We start from the raw sequence: 19,264 nt of genomic DNA, 5'->3' as shown, positions 1-19,264 counted from the left end.
TAACTTGTACCGATTGGCAAGACAAAAGGACCAAGCTGAGAAGGATGTACAACAGTTTAGGGTTATGAAGGATAATGATGGGAATGTGCTGACTAGTGAGGAGAGTGTGTTGAGAAAGTGGAAGGAGTACTTTGAGGACTTGATGAATGAAGAAAATGAGAGGGAGAGAAGAGTGGATGATGTGGGGATAGTGGAGAAGAAGAAACAGTCCATATTTGTCACGCAACATGGCATCAAAGCATTCGTCATGCTTTGATGGTGGCCGGTGAAATGGATCCTCTGCATTTGACCCATCCTGGCTCGTCCTTCCTCCGGGGGCACAGCCAGGAGCAGTGGGCAGCATACATCGACGCGCCCGGGGACCAGGTGATAAGTGTCCATCGCTGGTCAGACAGTGATGGGTGCATGTTTTTGGTGGGGGTGCGCCGTCCACCGTGCCACCGTGGATCAAGCAGTGCAGCAAATTAGCAAGGATGAGTTGAGAACAGCATTAAAGAAGATGAAGAGTGGAAAGGCAGTTGGCCCAGATGACATACCTAGGGAAGCATGAAATGTTTAGGTGAGATGGCAGTGGCGTTCCTAACGAGACTGTTTAACACCATCCTGGAAAGGGAGAGGATGCCGGAGGTGTGGAGAAGTGTACTGGTACCCATCTTCAAGAATAAAGGAGACGTACAGAGATGTAGTAACTAAAGGGGAATAAAGCTGATCAGCCCCAGCATGAAGCTATGGGAAAGGGTAGTGGAGGCTAGGTTAAGAGGAGAGGTGGGGATCAGCGAGCAGCAGTATGCTTTCATGCCAGAAAAGACTACTACAGATGCAATGTTTGCTTTAAGAATGCTGATGGAAAAGTACAAGGAAGGCCAAAGGGAGTTGCACTGCGTCTTTGTGGATTTAGAGAAAGCATATGATAGGGTGCCGAGAAAGGAAGTGTGATATTGCATGAGGTAGTCGGGGGTGGCAGAGAAGTACGTAAGAGTGGTGCAGAATATACAGTGGGGCAAAAAAGTATTTAGTCAGCCACCAATTGTGCAAGTTCTCCCACTTAAAAAGATGAGAGAGGCCTGTTATTTTCATCATAGGTATACCTCCACTATGAGAGACAAAATGAAAAAGAAAATCCAGAAAATCACATTGTCTGATTTTTAAAGAATTTATTTGCAAATTATGGTGGAAAATAAGTATTTGGTCAAAAACAAAAGTTCATCTCAATACTTTGTTATATACCCTTTGTTTGCAATGACAGAGGTAAAACGTTTTCTGTAAGTCTTCACAAGGTTTTCACACACTGTTGCTGGTATTTTGGCCCATTCCTCCATGCAGATCTCCTCTAGAGCAATGATGTTTTGGGGCTGTCGCTGAGCAACACGGACTTTCAACTCCCTCCAAAGATTTTCTATGGGGTTGAGATCTGGAGACTGGCTAGGCCACTCCAGGACCTTGAAATGCTCCTTACGAAGCCACTCCTTCGTTGCCCGGGCGGTGTGTTTGGGATCATTGTCATGCTGAAAGACCCAGCCACGTTTCATCTTCAATGCCCTTGCTGATGGAAGGAGGTTTTCACTCAAAATCTCACGATACATGGCCCCATTCATTCTTTCTTTTACACGGATCAGTCGTCCTGGTCCCTTTGCAGAAAAACAGCCCCAAAGCATGATGTTTCCACCCCCATGCTTCACAGTAGGTATGGTGTTCTTTGGATGCAACTCAGCTTTCTTTCTCCTCCAAACACGACAAGTTGAGTTTTTACCAAAAAGTCCTATTTTGGTTTCATATGACCATATGTCATTCTCCCAATCCTCTTCTAAATCATCCAAATGCTCTCTAGCAAACTTCAGACGGGCCTAGACATGTACTGGCTTAAGCAGGGGGACACGTCTGGCACTGCAGGATTTGAGTCCCTGGCGGCGTAGTGTGTTACTGATGGTAGCCTTTGTTACTTTGGTCCCAGCTCTCTGCAGGTCATTCACTAGGTCCCCCCGTGTGGTTCTGGGATGTTTGCTCAACGTTCTTGTGATCATTTTGACCCCACGGGGTGAGATCTTGCGTGGAGCCCCAGATCGAGGGAGATTATCAGTGGTCTTGTATGTCTTCCATTTTCTAATAATTGCTCCCACAGTTGATTTCTTCACAACAAGCTGCTTACCTATTGCAGATTCAGTCTTCCCAGCCTGGTGCAGGTCTACAATTTTGTTTCTGGTGTCCTTTGACAGCTCTTTGGTCTTGGCCATAGTGGAGTTTGACTTTGAGTGTGACTGTTTGAGGTTGTGGACAGGTGTCTTTTATACTGATAAAAAGTTCAAACAGGTGCCATTAATACAGGCCTGTGAATGCCAGAAATCTTGCTTGTTTGTAGGTGACCAAATACTTATTTTACCGAGGAATTTACCAATTAATTCATTAAAAATCCTACAATGTGATTTCCTGGATTCTTTCCCCTCATTCTGTCTCTCATAGTCGAAGTGTACCTATGATGAAAATTACAGGCCGAACTTGCACAATTGGTGGCTGAATAAATACTTTTTTGCCCCACAGTATATGAGGGCAGTCGGACAGTAGTAAGGTGTGCAGTAAGGCATGTGACAAAGGCATTCAAAGTGGAGGTGGGATTGCATAAAGGATCAGCTCTGAGCCCTTTATTGTTTGCAATGGTGATGGACAGGTAAACAGATGAAATCAGGCAGGAGTCTCCATGGACTATGATGTTCATGTATGACATTGTGATCTGTAGCGAGAGTAGGGAGCAGGTTAAAGAGAGCCTGGAGAAGTGGAGGCATGCATTAGAGAGAAAAGGAATAAAAGTCAGCAGGAGTAAGACAGAATACATGTACCTGAATGGGAGGGAGGGCGGCGGAAAGCTGAGAATGCAAGGAGTGGAGGTGGAGAAGGCGGATGAGTTAAAGTACGTGGGGTCGACCATCCAAAGCAGCGGAGAGTGCGGGAGAGAGGTGAAGAAGAGAGTACAGGCAGGGTGGAGTGGGTGGAGAAACGTCGGCGTGATCTGTGACAGAAGGGTTCCAGCAAGAGTGAAGGGGAAGGTCTACAGGATGGTAGTGATACCAGCCATGTTGTACGGTTTAGAGGCAGTGGTACTGGCAAAAAGGCAGGTGGCTGAACTGGAGGTGGCAGAGTTGAGGATGTTGAGATTTTCATTGGGAGTGACAAGGGTGGACAGGATTAAGAATGAGTACATAACAGACAGCTCAGGATGGACAGTTTGGTAAAAAAAAAGTGAGAGAGGCGAGATTGAGATGGTTTGGAGAAGGATGCTGAGGATGGAGCTGCCAGGCAAGAGGAAAAGAGGAAGGCCAAAGAGAAGGTTTATGGATGTGGTGAGGGAGGACATGCAGGCGGTTGGTGTAAGGGAGGAAGATGCGCAGAACCGAGGGTATTGGAGGCAGATGATCTGCTGTGGCGACCCCTAACGGGAGCAGCCGACAGGAGAAGAAGAAGAAGATGAAGGAAACCTTAACAAGACAAGTAATATAAGAAACTAAGATAAAATAAAACTGCTTCAAAAGTGAAGCACCAACAAATCCTCCTGAATGGAACACAGCACATCCCTGATCCCCAGGTTCTCAACCAAAAATAACTTTCTTAATCTCAGCCTTCACCATGTGTAGTCTGCATTCCACTAACTCCCTACTTGATAAAATGGTAACATCTAATGAGAGAACAGGATGGCAGTCCCTGCACTAAAGTTGGTCCCGTGGCTAAGGGAAAATATCCCCTTACCACCACCACTCACCACAAGCCCCAGTCTACCTAATTCAGTGATAAGTCAAGATTCAATTCAGATAATACAGCCCTCTTATGTATATCCCTTCCACCATTGAGAGTCCCAAACCTCAAACTGGGCATGACGATTGGAAACAAAACACCAGACAGAAGGAACAGAAAAAGAAGAAACACCCAGTGAAACTTAAACAATCTTCCCCCCCCCCCCCTTTTTCCAGTCTTCCAGTGGTTACGTGTTTTCCTGAGCGATACCTTTTCATTTTCATCTAGCAAATCACAATTTACTTCTTTTTGAAAAAGCATTAACAGATTTGATAAATTTTTCACTGCCTGGAAAATAATCACAAACTTTAACTGATTTTCTAAAAGTTTCATCAAGGAAGTTGTTAACTTCCTCTAGGCTCTACAGATATCCACGAACAAGTTGTGAGTCTGTTACTGATAAATCATCTGAGTCAGAATCCATATGATGGTCATATATATAAAAAAGAGCAAGGGAGAGGCCGGGAGAGAGAGATTTTTTTTAAACCTTTATTTACACATTTTCAAAGGATATCTCTAACCATAATACATTAATTAAAAAAAACAATTAAACATCCAAAACAACAAAGAAACAAAAAGAAAAAATATATAAATAAAAAACAACAACAAAAGAAAACAACAAACACATGAACATAGAGCACATGATTACGAGTGTTATTTAAAAATGGGGCTAAAGAAAAGATTTCTCTCCACTACAAAACAAATTACATTGGAGTAGCATCATTGCTCTGTGTAAACTCATCAAGGCTGTTCATCAGTTTGTGGAACCTGTAGTCCACCCAGACCCGGGCCCACTCGAGCTAAGAAAAAGGGACAGCTGCTCCTGGGTCAGATCTGATCTCCACCATTATCTTTTTACACCTGTAGATTGACAGCTTTGCAGCTTTGCAGCTTTGCAGCAGTTGCCATTTTGGAACAGTTGTTTTCTTTATAACCTGCACCACAAATAAAGAGCATAATTGTATAATTTCTCACTAAAGGCAACAAACAATTATTTTCAAATAACAAATAAACATTTTAATCTCAGACATTCAGTTTACCAGCGAAAAATTGTTTCTGTTGAGTCACAGAAGGACACTGTTTTGGGACAGTTGGGTTAAGAACATTGACAAAAGAGTTGACTCCAAGAGAGCCATGCAATATCCTCCACTGGAGATCATATGCCCTCTTGTTTAAAGGAGATTTATACAAGACTCTCCACATGGCCAGGATGTTTTTCTCTGTTCCAAGGTACTCTCCACACTGTGTCCCGCCTTCCATTTAAGTTATTTTTGTTTAAGACTTTGACACGGTGTTTGTAAAGTATTTTGCCTTTCACCATGTACAAATCTATTTATTTTGTCATTTTAAAACCGCCTGTGGTCTCTTTAAAACCATTGAGGTTTTAACTCAATTCAGCCTCAGCGGTCTCTCCTTCTTCATCAACACATCAAATTCATCAAGAAACAACACCATCTAAAAACAGGATTAAAGACCAAGTTCTGGGAAAATGACATTTTTGTTGGGAAGTTCTGTTGCGTTTCCATAATCCCTCAGCATCACCAGCTCCTCCTCTGAAAGCCTTTTAATCCACATGTTTAAAATGTCTCTTGTGTGCCGTGTGGATCATAGGTTTAGCAGCTGAGCTGCTGCCTGGGTGTTGTGGAGTCCTGGTCCTACTGCATTCATTATGTGGCATAGCATGATGATCCCAGTAGAAACCAGTCTCTGGGAAAGTCCTGGTGCGTGTTTTTCCTCAACATCCAACCTCTGTGAATCAGAGGCTCCTCCAGTAACAGTGCAGTGAAGGTGCAGATTCCAACGTTTCCATTTAAAAAGAGACCATGTTTTCAAAACACTGATAAAAAGGAGGTAAAATGTCTATTGCAGGGAACTAAAATCTGTTTAAAACAGATCAAAATCCAGCCCAAGCCCTCCTATCCTTCTTAAAATGCTGCTTGTTAGCTGCCTCCGCACCACATCACTGGTACCAGTGTGGTAGTGCTGGATGAATTGCAGCCGAAAACTTGCAATCCTGCTGGGCAAGCGGATCAGCCCCTGTCCTCCTTCCTCTTTTGGTAAAAATAAAACACTCTGAGATAACTAGTGGAGTTTGTCACAAAAATATTTAACCATTAAACAAATGAATTTTATTTTTTTTACTTTCATTTTTCTAATCAGACCTGCAGGCAGCTCCAAACAGGCTACACTGTGCCACAGTACAGAAGCTATCAAGTTGATGATTCAAACCCTTCCTCTATAAGACATTTTGGATAATAGCCACTTCCACTTGGCCAACCTCCCCTCCACTTTTTTCTGTCACTCCTTCTGAGTTTCTCTTCATTGTCTGATGATCTCCAGCTCCTAAATATTTAAAACCAGTCCTACTCCAACTGAGACCTCCTGGTAGTTTAGGAAGTCCAGTGGGCCAGCTCCCAACAGCTAACGCATTGTTTTTCTCTCAATTAACCTTTGCAGCTAAAATAGCTCCAAAATAATTTACTACTTCTACCAGTTTTACAATGTCTTCTTTTTTGCTTGTAAGGACAATGATATCGTCAGCATAGGCCGATAAAACATATTTCTTGCTAAAATTAGTAAAAGCAGTTCTTCTAAAACATTTTGGATCTTTTGTAACATAGGTTCAATGGAGAGTGAATACAACATGCCAGATAATGAGCAACCCTGTTGGATCCCCCTGTGCACATTAAAAGGCCGACTCAGATCCCCATTGATCTTCAGTACACTCTCAATGCCCTGATACAAAACCTTGATCTTTGCAGTGAGACCTGGGCTGACTTTTCCAAAGTTTTCCATAAGTAGACCAGTAGCTAAATCCAATGAACCAGAGATGTCCAAAAGGTCCAGAATCAATGAGATTTTGTCTAGGTTGGACCTACCAGGCACGTAGTATGTCTGGTCCTGATGAATGACCTCTGGCATTACATTACTGTCTGTTTGCCAGCACCTTGGACAGTAGCTTGTAGCCTGTGCAGGGCAGAAATACCCGTTGCTCTTTATCTCTTGGAGGTTGCCTTTTTTGGTAAAAGGGTTAAAATCGCCCTCCTGCAGCTCAGAGGTAAATATTTTCATTCAAACTTTCATTAAAAACATTTAAAACATCTTTCTTTAGTTCCCCCCAAAAAGTAAAAAAAAAAACTGCGGGAAGCCCATCTATGCCTGGGGCCTTGCCCCCCTCCATGCTCTGCAGTGTGATGTACAGCTCCTCTGGAGCCAGTGGCCCCTCCACCTCCATGTTGGTCTCCTCAGAGACCTTGGGCAGATTGCTGCAGAATGACTTAAACAACTTCTCACCCTCAGTTCAGTATAGAACGCAACAGCTCCGCCACGTATCTCTCTTGGATCCCTTTGCTCCTGTCCACTGGCAGAGTGCGAAGGGTGGATAAGTCTGCTTTGTCCTTTCGTTTTCTCCAAACTGAAAAATAACTTTTAGTTTTAACTTTTAGTTTAAGTAACAATGAGTTCTCGGGCAGAAAACATGACGGGACCAGTGCCCCCTGCACTTTAGTGCCAGGTAGGTCTGAGAGCGCATATTTTTTTAGACTTGAGGACCTTAATATGTCCTTGATCTCTTGTGGACGCTAATAAACCCTGCAGCTCCACTATCTCGTCTTGTGCGGCATTGAGAGTGTACTGCTGACAGAGGTGCTTAATCTCTACTTTTTCACAGCCCTACCATTGTCTAAGAGAGATAAAGTCCTGCTTCCTCCTTCTCAAAACACACAAAAGAAAATCTAAAAAAATCCAAAAAATTATTAGCATTCAGTAGGGTGGTATTAAAATGCCAAAAAGCACTTTTGGGCCTTACTTTTGAGATTGAAACATCACACAAGACTAAGGAATGGTCAGTAAATGCGACATTATACACATTTTAAAATTGTTAAAAGGATGTTTAAAACCTATCTTGTCTTGCCAGGGAAATAAAATTGTCCCTGTTGTGCGCCCATGTGTATTGTCTTTTATCAATGTGCATTCTCCTCCTGATATCTAACAGCACCACCCTCAGCTTTGCCATAGCTCATTTGGATGCAGCATGAGGTTCCATGTGATTTCTGTCTAAAGGGTAATTTTCTGTACAGTTAAAATATCCTTCTTAAAATAAATTGTTTAAAAATATCCTTAACTTATTGAAAAGCAGTACTCTGTCAAGAGCTTTCAAACTTGGCCGGCTCCACCATCATCCTGCCATCACATACATGTTCAACAGTAAAACACAAAGGGGTAAAACTCTGAGAGAATAAAACTCCCACCCCTCCGCTAGTTGAGGTTATGTGGCTGAGAATCACTTCCCCGCCCCACTCACTTTTCCAGTCTATCTGGAACACTGTGTTTTTCTTGGATAAAAGTGACATCAATTATCTTTAGTTTTAAAGTCTCAGACATGCTCTTTTCCTAATGTATAGTGCTCCATTTAGGTTAAGAGTTCCCACTCTAAAACCAGGCATTGTGAAATAATCAGAGAGACAGAAGACAGTGGGAGACAGAAGAACAACTTATTAGGCTTTATGCTGTGTCTGTGTCGTCTCCATTGCTGAGTTCTAGTATGATCTTTTGTACAATTTTCTTTGATCTGTACATCTCCTGATCTGTAAAACCACCCTTTTCGTTGCTGCTCATGTGAGTTCTGACTGAGGCAACCAATAACTCCTTGTCTTCAAAATATTCTAAGACGTTTATGCCCTTCTGGTTTTTTGTTTTCTGCAGGAACTTAATTTTATCAATGCTATATATATCTCTGGTCTTCCAGTTGCATGTTGCCTTGTCATCCTGGGTCTGACTCTCGCTCTCAGCAGGTTCCTCCTCCATACTAGAGTCAGACTCCATCTATTTTTCTGCTTGTTTTCCTTTTGATCGTCCTGTCACTTTTTTTTACCTCTGAGCTGAAGTTACTTGTTTTTTTGCTTTAGGTGAGGTACGGTAAGCAGGGACTCCTCTTCCATCATCTCCTCATCCTCACTGCCTCCTGTCAGCACTGCTCTTGCCACAGTAGCTGCCATCGGCATCCTCCATTTCTCCCTCCTTCCCACCTGCACCTTCTACCTCTCCACCAGCCTCTCCCTGCGCTCCTGCAGCACTGTCGCACAGAGCAATCTCAGTATATAAAGCCAGCTATGCTTCAACAGCTTCATCTGAAGCCGCTGATGTCACGGCTTCCTTTTCACCTGCTGTTTCCTCACCCGCTACCTGCTTCTTATTCCTGTTCTCCTGAACCACCTCAATCTGGGTCTGACCCTGGCCTTTCCCCCCGTCTGTCCCTGCTGCTTGATTTGTTCTTCTCCCTTTTCCTGGACAGGCTCTTATCAGGTGGCCCTCCTTTTCACAGCCAATCACTTTGTTGTCTCAGATGTAATGTATAAATCGTAGACAAAATCATCGACTGTCATTTTAAAACAAACACATGTTTAGATCCTCATTTTTCTTATTGAGGATCATTTGAACCTGTCTCCTGTAAGACAATACATGTTTAAGGTCAGGTGCTTTGCATCCAGACTACATTTTTACTACTTCTCCATGTCTTGACAGTTCCCTGATCGGAATCTCTGGTAAAGTTGCTGCGGACCCACTCAAACCATCCCAACCCCCACCTGTTGTATGTACACAACAACTAATAAAAACCAATACCCGTCACCAAAATGAATTCAAAACATAAATAAAGACAGAAGAAAAGTTAGAAAGTCACACACTGTGTCACGGATGCTCACACCCTCCACTGGCTCACGTCCCCATCCACTCAGAGAGAGGGAGAGAGAGAGGAGGAGGAGGAGGAGGAGGAGGAGGCGGCAGGGGATGGGGAGTTATATAGCGAGAACAAGAGAGGGGGAGTTAGAGAGAGAGGGATAGAGAGGGAGGGGAAGAGAGAGAAAGATAGAGAGAGAGGAGGAGGAGGAGGAGGAGGAGGAGGCAGGGGATGGGGAGTTATATAGCGGGAACAAGAGAGGTGGAATGTGAGAGAGATAGAGGGATAGAGGGGGAGAGAGAGGAAGATAGAGGGAGAAAGGGGAGGGGAAACGAGAGAGGGATAGAAATGGAGGGATAGAGAGAGAGAAAGAGGGAGAGAGACAGAGAGGGAGGAGAGGGCTAGAGAGGGAGGGGAAGCCAGAGAGAGATAAATGGGAGGAAAGGAGAGAGAGAGAGAGGGAGGGAGAGAGAAAGATAAAAAGGGAGGGGAAGAGAAAGGGGGCTAGAGAGGGAGAAAAAAGGAGACAGACAAAGAGAGGAAGGGAGGTGGAGAGCTGGAGAGGGACAGAGAGGGATGTAAGAGAGAGAGAGGGGACTCTCTAGGGAGGTTCACGTACTGTTCAGCTCTTGGGACTAGTGTAGTTGACTACGTGATCACTGACGTGGACCCCTCCCCCATCAGCGTGTTTACTGTCAGACAACAGACACCGCTAACAGACCACTGTCTGATAATTGTCTATCTGAAAACTATTGGACAACAAAAAAAAAAAAACTACACCCATCATACAGATGGGCTCCTGACAATGACATCACCTTTAAAAGTATCATCACTTCTCCTGAAATGACCATTATGATTCATAATTTCCTCTCAGCCAAATTTCAAACAAATCAATCTGGAATAAATAAGGCCATAACACAGATGAATACTAGTTTTTCACAAATCAGCCAATAAAGCAGGTCTTACTAAAAAAAATTCCACCATAAAACCGAAGCCCAAAAAGGAAGAGTGTTTAATGTTGTATCTCCGTTTATTCACAACCTAGCTCACATACTTCACCTGTCTCCATCGTGCGTTCTGCTTTGATTTCGACACAAGTGTAAACATGTCAGAAAAAAATTAATAAAACTGTCTAACTTAAACCACCATCAACCACAAAACACAGACCTGCGTAAGAACTATGCTGAAACCCTGAGAGAATACAAACAGCAAAGAAAAAGAAAACATTACAATCAGAAATTAAAAGAAATTGAATCCATCGACCAAAATCAATTCTGGGAAAGATGGAACAATCTAAACAACAAAGAAAATAAACATTTGGCGATACAAAATGGTTATATTTGGAAAAAACATTTTGCTATATGAAGAAACATCACTGAACAGTCTGTCCTCCAATCAGAAACAAATACAGGAGAAATCAAGAATGCTTGAAACAACTATCAAGAACAATCAGAACCCACTTGATTACCAAATTACAATAAAAGAATTAGAAGACAACATTAAAAAGCTAAAATCAGGAAAGCCATGCGGTCCCGGTAGTATCAGGACAGAGATGCTGAAGAACAGCAGTCCTGAGCTGCAGCAGGCCCCGCTTCAACTATTCAATCTGGTCCTTCAAGCTGCTTCCCTGCGATCTGGAGTCAGGGGCTTATTTCCCCAACACACAAGAGTGGAGATAAACTGGAGCCTAACAACTGCCGAGGCATCTGTGTGAGCAGAATTCTGGGGAAGGTTTTCTGCAGCATTATCAATGCCCCAATGCTGGCCTTCCTTATGGAACACAATGTCTTGGGTAAAGGACAAATTGGCTTCCTACCAAATCACCGCACTACTGATCATGTCTACGCCCTCCACACCCTAATTGATCAGCATTCAACAATAAAAACAAAAGAAGATTTTTGCATGCTTTATTGATTTTAAGAAAGCATGTGATTCAATCTGGCAAGAGGGATTATACTATGAAATCCTCCAAAGCGGTATAGGGGGTAAAGTTTATGATATCATCAAATCAATCTATATAAAAAACAAGTGAGTAATAAGTATGTAAGTAAATAAATGCAGAATAAAAATTGGAAAAAAAAAACAAAAAACTTCTTTACTCAAGGGCAAGGGGTTCGCCAGGGATGCAACTTATCTCCAACCCTCTTTAATGTCTACATTAATGAGCTAGCTGTGTTGTTGGAACAATCTGCAGCCCCTGGCCTCCCCCTAAACAACAAGGAAGTGAAATTCTTGCTCTATTCAGACGACCTGGTGCTGCTGTCACCCACAGAGCAGGGTCTACAGCAGCATCTGGATCTCCTGGAGCAATACTGCCACAACTGGGCCCTGACAGTAAACAGTAAATCCAAAATAATGATCTTCCAGAAAAAGCCCAGATCTCAGGAAAACATGTTCAAGTGAGACACATGTTCACCCTAGGAAACACCGCACTAGAACACACCCTGTTCTATGATTACCTGGGGCTCAAAATCAGTGCCTCAGGAAACTTTGGTCTGGCAGTGAATGCACTAATTACTATGTAATTAGAAGCAAATTTCACCAAATAGACATACCAATCACAATCTGATTGGTATGTCTGCAGACTTACTGAGCAACCAACACCCAACATGGTTCCATCTCAGACCAGCATTGCTTTACAGTCACAAATCAGAGTCAACCAAATAGTTAAAAAAAACCAAATAGGCCTATCTGGAACCATCAAATCAAAACACAAAACAAACTCCATTGCTATCTGACCCTAAAATGAGAATATAAATTGGCAGAATATCTTTTTACTGTCAGAGATATGAAGCAGAGGCAGATCCTGACCAAGTACAGGCTCAGTGAGCACAGTCTCGCCATTGAAAAAGACAGACACAAAAAATCTTGGCTGCCTAAAGAGCAAAGATGATGTGGTCAGTGTAACACGGGTGAGGTAGAGACAGAAATGCACTTTCTACTACAGTGTCAACAATGCACACACAGACTTTTTTTTTTTTATAAATTCAACTCAATATTGGCATCATTCACCAGTCTGATGAGGAAAAGATGGCTGTGCTCCTTGGGGAGGGACACACAGCCCCCCTAGAGGGACGCGTCATCTTAGAATGGCATAAAATGAGTGACAATCTGAATCTGATGTAACCTGCGCTGTTCATTGTTATTTTGTTTTATTTACTTTTATTGTAATTATTCACATTATATCTCCCAAATAGGAGCCTTTCTGTGTGGAGTTTGCATGTTCTCCCCGTGCTCACATGGGGTTTCCTCCACCTCACGTCAGTAAGGACCCCCCTCAAAAACATGCACCCATCATGGTCTGACCAGCGATGGACATTTATCACCTGGTCCCCGGGCGCGTCCACGTACGCTGCCCACTGCTCCTGGCTGTGCCCCCGGAGGAAGGACAAGCCAGGATGGGTCAAAAGCAGAGAATCCATTTCACCGGCCACCATCAAAAGCATGTGCATGTGTGTGTGTGTGTGTGTATATATGTATATATGTATGTGTTGTAGTGTGGTGTGTCTTGTGAGGAGTAAAGATTCTTCTTCATCTTCTATTATTATTGTTGTTGTTGTTGTTGTTGTTGTTGTGGGGTTAAATGATAGTGGTTGTCAATGTTATTACTGTTATTATGGGGTTCATCGGTTGTTATTGTATCTAATGTGTTTCCTGTTGAGTGCTACCTGCCTTCTAGCCTTGGCAATACTGTTGTAATAACTGTCATGCCAATAAAGCTGAAAGCAAGAGGGAGCAAGGGAGAGGGACAGAGCTAGAGGGGAAAGAAGACATAAATGGAGAGATAGAATGGGAGAGAGCCAGAGAGAGAGGGAGACGAAGAGAGACTGTGAGACAGAACGAGGGGGCAAGGGACAGAGAGAAACCGAGAGCCATGGAGGGAGGGAGGGAGAGATCCAAAGAAAGGGAGACAGGGATAAAAAGGAGAGAGAGGAGGGAGGCAGAGGAGGGAGGCAGAGGAGGGAGGCAGAGGAGGGAGGCAGAGGAGGGAGGCAGAGGAGGGAGGCAGAGGAGGGAGGCAGAGGAGGAAGAAAGAGGAGGGAGGCAGAGGAGGGAGAAAGAGGAGGGAGGCAGAGGAGGAAGAAAGAGGAGGAAGAAAGAGGAGGGAGGCAGAGGAGGGAGGCAGAGGAGGGAGGCAGAGGAGGGAGGCAGAGGAGGGAGGCAGAGGAGGGAGAAAGAGGAGGGAGGCAGAGGAGGGAGGCAGAGGAGGGAGGCAGAGGAGGGAGGCAGAGGAGGGAGGCAGAGGAGGGAGGCAGAGGAGGGAGGCAGAGGAGGGAGGCAGAGGAGGGAGAAAGAGGAGGGAGGCAGAGGAGGGAGGCAGAGACACCAAGGGGGGGGGGGGGGGGTGTAGTCTTGAAGTCTTGTACAAAGTCAATTTCACCGTCGCCCACTACTGGCGACTGCGGAGAAAATATACTTTGAAACAATTGTCTTCAACCGTTTTTTTTCGATGTCAAAATCATTTTTGTGAAAAACAAAACGTGTTTTAGACAAAAAATATTATTGACTAAACTCCAACTATTTACACTAAATCGCCTGTGTTTGTTCCCCCCCTCGAATTTCAGGAGCCGATTCGCAGCTTCTAACGTTATGGTGCGTTCAGAAACCTCGGATTTTCACCTTTATAACTTTGCATGGCTGGACTTCAATAAAAAACACACGGTATGGTGGTATTGATATTAAATAGCATGTAAAACCCTCTTTCAGGTTCGTTACAACTTTATTTTATTTTTGGAAGCAGAAAAGGTGGATTTCACAGATTCTAAGACCTTTTTAAGACCAGGTCTCGATTAAAAAAAAAAAAGAAGCTACTGTACTTTTAGTAGACTGGACCAATTAATAAAAAAAAAGTCTGAACAGCATTTCAAACCCTATTAGATTTATGAAAACAAGAATGAGGTGGATTTCACTACTTTTTTTTCCCCATGCCAAGTTCCGTCCAGTCTACTAACAGAACTAACCCAATGGAAACGATGGTGGTGGCATTTTCAAGATGGTGAAAACTATGGTTTTCTACTAATTTTACTACTCCACGATATATTCACCGGTATCGTCCTTATACTGTAGATTTATTAGTCAATCACTAGGAGAGGATATGATTTATCCAGTGATTATTAGTTGTGAAGGTGTACTGTATAAAAGTCATTGCGTTGATGCCATGGGTTGCCAGTTCACTCAGCTGGGTTTTGTTGCCGGTTGGAGGCATTGCAGTTCGTACCTGGAGACCCCCAACTCACTTTTAGAATTTTTTTTTTTTTTTTGTTTAAATAAATGTTGATTTCCCTCAGTCAGTTTCCAGGCTTGTAGTCATTGCGGTTCTACAGCCATTCTTGTGGCCAAATCAGCTGTTGTGTCTTGTGCGTGTTGCGAAAGAACCACAGTGACAACCCATTTGGCATCTTTAAAAAATAAAAAATAAATATTCGTAAGCTTTTGCTTCAAGGACAGACATGATTGAACAACTATACACACGTTTCACTTCATCATTCTGAGGTGTGAAAAGGGACTCTTCAAAACAGGTCAATGACTTGATTGAGTAAATAAGCATGTTTCCTGCAAAGAAGCCAAAGGCTTCCAGAACATACCTGCCCTGCTCCATTCAAAAGAACAGATAGTCAGAATTAGATTAATATCATAACACTGAGAAAGAAAAAAATATCTTCACAGTAACGACACTTTAAGCATGATAACGTGCAACTTTTCAGCAAATGTATACAGTAGGTAACACACAAAAAGCCATTCTGCTAAAGCAAATAAATATACTTCTACACAAACACACACTTGTTTTTTGTTGGGGGGGTCACTGACCACCCTTTTATATATTTGTGTGTGTGTATAGGGACAAATGGACAAATTATGTGATTTAAGGGGTGTGTACACACGCATGCATACACAGTCTCCTCTTGCTCCTCACTTAGTACAGTATAATAAAATAAGGTCTCATTATATACTCAAATAATATTTTACAATGGATTTTTACTTAATATTCTAAATGGATGCATCACATTGGTAAGCATTTCATTGCCTTTTCAAAAGTTACTGCTAGTATTGCATTTGCATTTCACAAAAACAAATTTCCAATTGAAAGGCATCTTTTGATTCATTTAATTGAACCATGAACCATTCATTGATTATTTGGCCAATTTATGTCTTTGTTCCACCTGTAAAGTACACTCATAAAATTACATTGTCAAAGCATACGATAATCACAAAGTCGTTAAACAACATAAAAACAAATAAACAAAAGAAAATCATTCAAATAATACCAATAAGACTTGAGATCAGTTTCTGTCGTTGACCTGAAGTGCATGGATTGACTGCAGTTGGCACGAGTAAGAAAATTGACTTAGAAGTGTTAATTCCTGTCCTAATTACAACAACCCTAACCCTACACTAACCCTAACTCTAACCTTGTTTACCCAAACCAGCCAACCAATAGCCCATCTGCTTTGCCTTGTTAACGGACACTAAATCTAATAATGTGTCAGTTGTCTGTTTATAAGTATTTGTATTGCCGGTACACATGCAGGCTAGAGATAAGTATTGGACAGTATTGACTTTATGTTTATGGGTCGTACTGTGAGTAAATAGCCTCTATTTCAGGTTCAGATAAACATGGTTTGACTCAATTGTTTGCAGTCGACAGCTGGTTGTTTACTCTGGGCTGCAGTCACCGTCTAATGACACTTTAAAAATGGCAATTTCAAACAATGCTCTATTTGAAAGGCAAATGAGGGGAAAAAACAAACAAACAAACAAACAAGATTTGCACCAACGTTGTCACTTCTTGCGCGGGACCTTATCGCCCAGCGGAACCTCATCCATCAGTTTCTGGAGGGATTGGAAAGTTGAAGGTATCACCGGCAACATCATACCAAGGTCACAGTTGACATTAATTGCAAAAAAACAAAACAAAAAAAAAAAACCAGCACTGACAAATGAACTTTATTTACATATACTGTACGTAGCCTCTAAGAAACTGAAACAAAGAGCCCTGCACCCTTCATACCTCTAGCAGTCTGCTGTAGAGGGTGAAGTCATCCTCTCCGTCCCTGCGCGTGTCCTCCACCTGGTAGCGCTTGCAGGCCAGCACCAGCTCATTGGCGTTGAAGAGAGGCGCCGGGTCGATTGAGTAGCCGTTGATCAGACTCACCAGGTACTCCCGGTAATGCTTCCTGGAATGGTGAACAAAAGACGTTTAGGGCCATCGGGCCTCATTTTGTGCATGCAGGGTGATCACAATTTGGACCTCATTGCCTGAGATTTTGTGGCTTGAAAGACTTTGAAAGACAAAGACGGTGATAGTTGGCTGTTCAAATTACTTGCTATCCCATTCGGATGAGATAAGTGGTTGGAACATCGTGTTGGAACGACTTATTACCAATGCACCACAAACACGATAGTACATCAAACAAAGACATTTAAGGCCATTGTAACTCTTTCAGCAAAGCCCTAGAGACCAAATAAATTGATAAATAAAAATATACTATCTAGTACCATCTATTATCTTGTTTAGAAGAGATAAGTCATTCAAACCATAAACTATTTTTTAGCTCCGCCTAAATTTATACTTTTTTTTTTATGTATTTATTGTTTTAACTTTTCCACGTACACACGTTTACTACACGTGTGCAGGAGAGATGAGAGTGAAGGTTGGGTGAAGGATGCTGAGGATGGAGCTGCCAGGCAAGAGGAAAAGAGGAAGGCCAAAGAGAAGGTTTATGGATGTGGTGAGGGAGGACATGCAGGCGGTTGGTGTAATGGAGGAAGATGCGCAGAACAGAAGGTATTGGTGGCGACCCCTAACGGGAGCAGCCGAAAGAAAAAGAACGATTGTTTTTACTTTTCCCTTCAAGGCTTCGGAAATGCAGAAAAAAGCGTAAAAAACGAACGACCTGGGAGTCATATCAAAGAAGAGGGATATTAACAAACTGACTTGGTTTTCTGCTTTTCATGACAGTCCATGACGTCTCTTGCCATCGGGTTCCAATGATCTCAAACATACAATAGTCTGAGTCAGACCTGACATTTTCATGTGAAATGGAAAAACTGCTTTGTGTGAAAATTCTACTGCGCTAACTCCTGTGATTGTTCCCTCATTGTCCATCAAATAAAAGACAAACAGAAGTGGGTGTGCGGTGAATCAAGATCATTTTTTTTCTCCCAACCAGAAAATAATAATGGCACCGGTGTTATATTTTTGAGCTAAGATAGTGGCCAGCTTTTGAAAACACTGCTACCTGAAGTGCTTGAAGCACTATACATTCTACCATTAGAAAGAAATGTTGGCAAATCCTGAATTTAAAATCAGGGTTTGCAGAGTTTTAGTGACTATTTTTGTACTTCTGCAAAACAGCCATTTTGGCTACATCTGTGCTGATATAAGAGACTCGAAACAGTAGGTTGTGCTGATCCCTACCGGCAACCTACTGCAGCCAACATTACACTTTGTATGTACTGTGGCAGTTGCCAAATAAACTGGTGTTTCCAGCCCCATTTTATGTCTCTGTGTCAGAGCGCCCTGAAAATACCTCTTGCGTGGCAGGTGGAACTACCACAGAGATTCATAATAAACCAGATTCACACGAGTGAGGGGAGACTCGTGGTTCTTACTCGCAGAGTCCTGCGTGGCCGGGTTGCGTTTGGGCACCGCACGCCGAGTCCGTCTGCTGTGCTGCTTCATCCTTCTGCTCAATCACTCCACACAAACCTGAAAAAAAAAAACACACACACACACACACACACACACACACACACACACACACACACACACACACACACCACTTAAACCTTAGGGGATGAGTAAGCCGTTGAGAGAAACAGGGTAACTGGTGTGTGCGAGAAAAATTGTTTTTGTTGAGTGTAAATTACCTGTCTGTGTTCCTGGAGGTGAGTCAGAGTTGAAGGCCACTCCATTGTTCTGCCAAAAGGACGGAAAAATAAATAGCTTTAAACTCCCCTCTTTCTAACATGGTTTTAGCAGAACAAGATAATGTGGCGCCTCCCTTCTGAAAAATATAGCTGATATAATTGTTTTATTAATTAATCAATCAACCAATTAATTAAGTAATTAATTAATGTTTTAAATCAAGTTTACTCAAAAGTATGTGGACACCCTAACACCACAGCTATATGCCCTTGTTGGATTTTAAGACCATGGCCACGTCTATGAGCTTACGTTATGATAATGGCGTCAACTGTTATTTGGAAATCGATATACATAGAAAAGGAAAATAACCAGCTAGTCTATACGCCAACATATGTATGTGTCCATAAGTACTTCTAGCTGTAAAGTGTAGCGTGTGCATTGTGAACCGTCAAACATCTGCTCGATTAGTTTAAAGAAACTTGAAACAGGGTTAGAACAAGCAAGCTGGCGTGACTTCATCTGGAACGTTCCGCTCCATTTCCTTGACAAGGCTCTAATCTATATTGGAATCTCCATATTGTGTAATCTATATTCATCTCCTCCTGAATTTGCATAGATTAAAATTCTCCATCATTTGGGTGATTTTATCAAAATGGTGCCCCCCCCCTTCCACTTTAAGGATAGGTTTTCTATTTTTCAACCTAGACCATATTAAAATGTCAGTTCCCCTCATTTATCTGAACTCAAAGCACAGAAGCATAACACAATGCTTTACTGTTGAGGAATTTAGCATTCTACTGCAGCTTCTCCCTGTGATTAAATGGAGTCCAACTGGACAAACATTTAAGCCTTTAGATCTATCTTATCTTAAAATATACTCATTAAAACTTATTTTTGCAATTTCCACAGCGTAATTGCTGCAGTACATTGTTGACTAC

General features: G+C 42.5%; 1 protein-coding gene across 2 annotated transcripts in view; it reads right to left on the bottom strand.

Annotated features, from left to right (window-relative positions):
- Positions 1–14,161: 14,161 nt before the first annotated feature.
- Positions 14,162–19,264, bottom strand: part of rnf31 (ring finger protein 31) — a 49,164-nt gene continuing 44,061 nt past the window's right edge. For both annotated transcript variants that reach the window (XM_080011163.1, XM_080011164.1), the window contains exons 21-24: positions 18,329–18,377; positions 18,071–18,167; positions 16,467–16,632; positions 14,162–16,288 (exon numbers count right to left, since the gene is read on the bottom strand). In XM_080011163.1, the coding sequence (XP_079867289.1) occupies positions 16,238–16,288; positions 16,467–16,632; positions 18,071–18,167; positions 18,329–18,377 (363 nt within the window). In that variant the 3' untranslated portion in view covers positions 14,162–16,237. The remainder of the gene's footprint in view (positions 16,289–16,466; positions 16,633–18,070; positions 18,168–18,328; positions 18,378–19,264) is intronic.

This window comes from Zeus faber (genome assembly GCF_960531495.2).
Source record: "Zeus faber genome assembly, chromosome: 12".
Lineage (NCBI taxonomy): Eukaryota > Metazoa > Chordata > Actinopteri > Zeiformes > Zeidae > Zeus > Zeus faber.
This window is presented reverse-complemented; position numbering and strand designations above follow the sequence as displayed.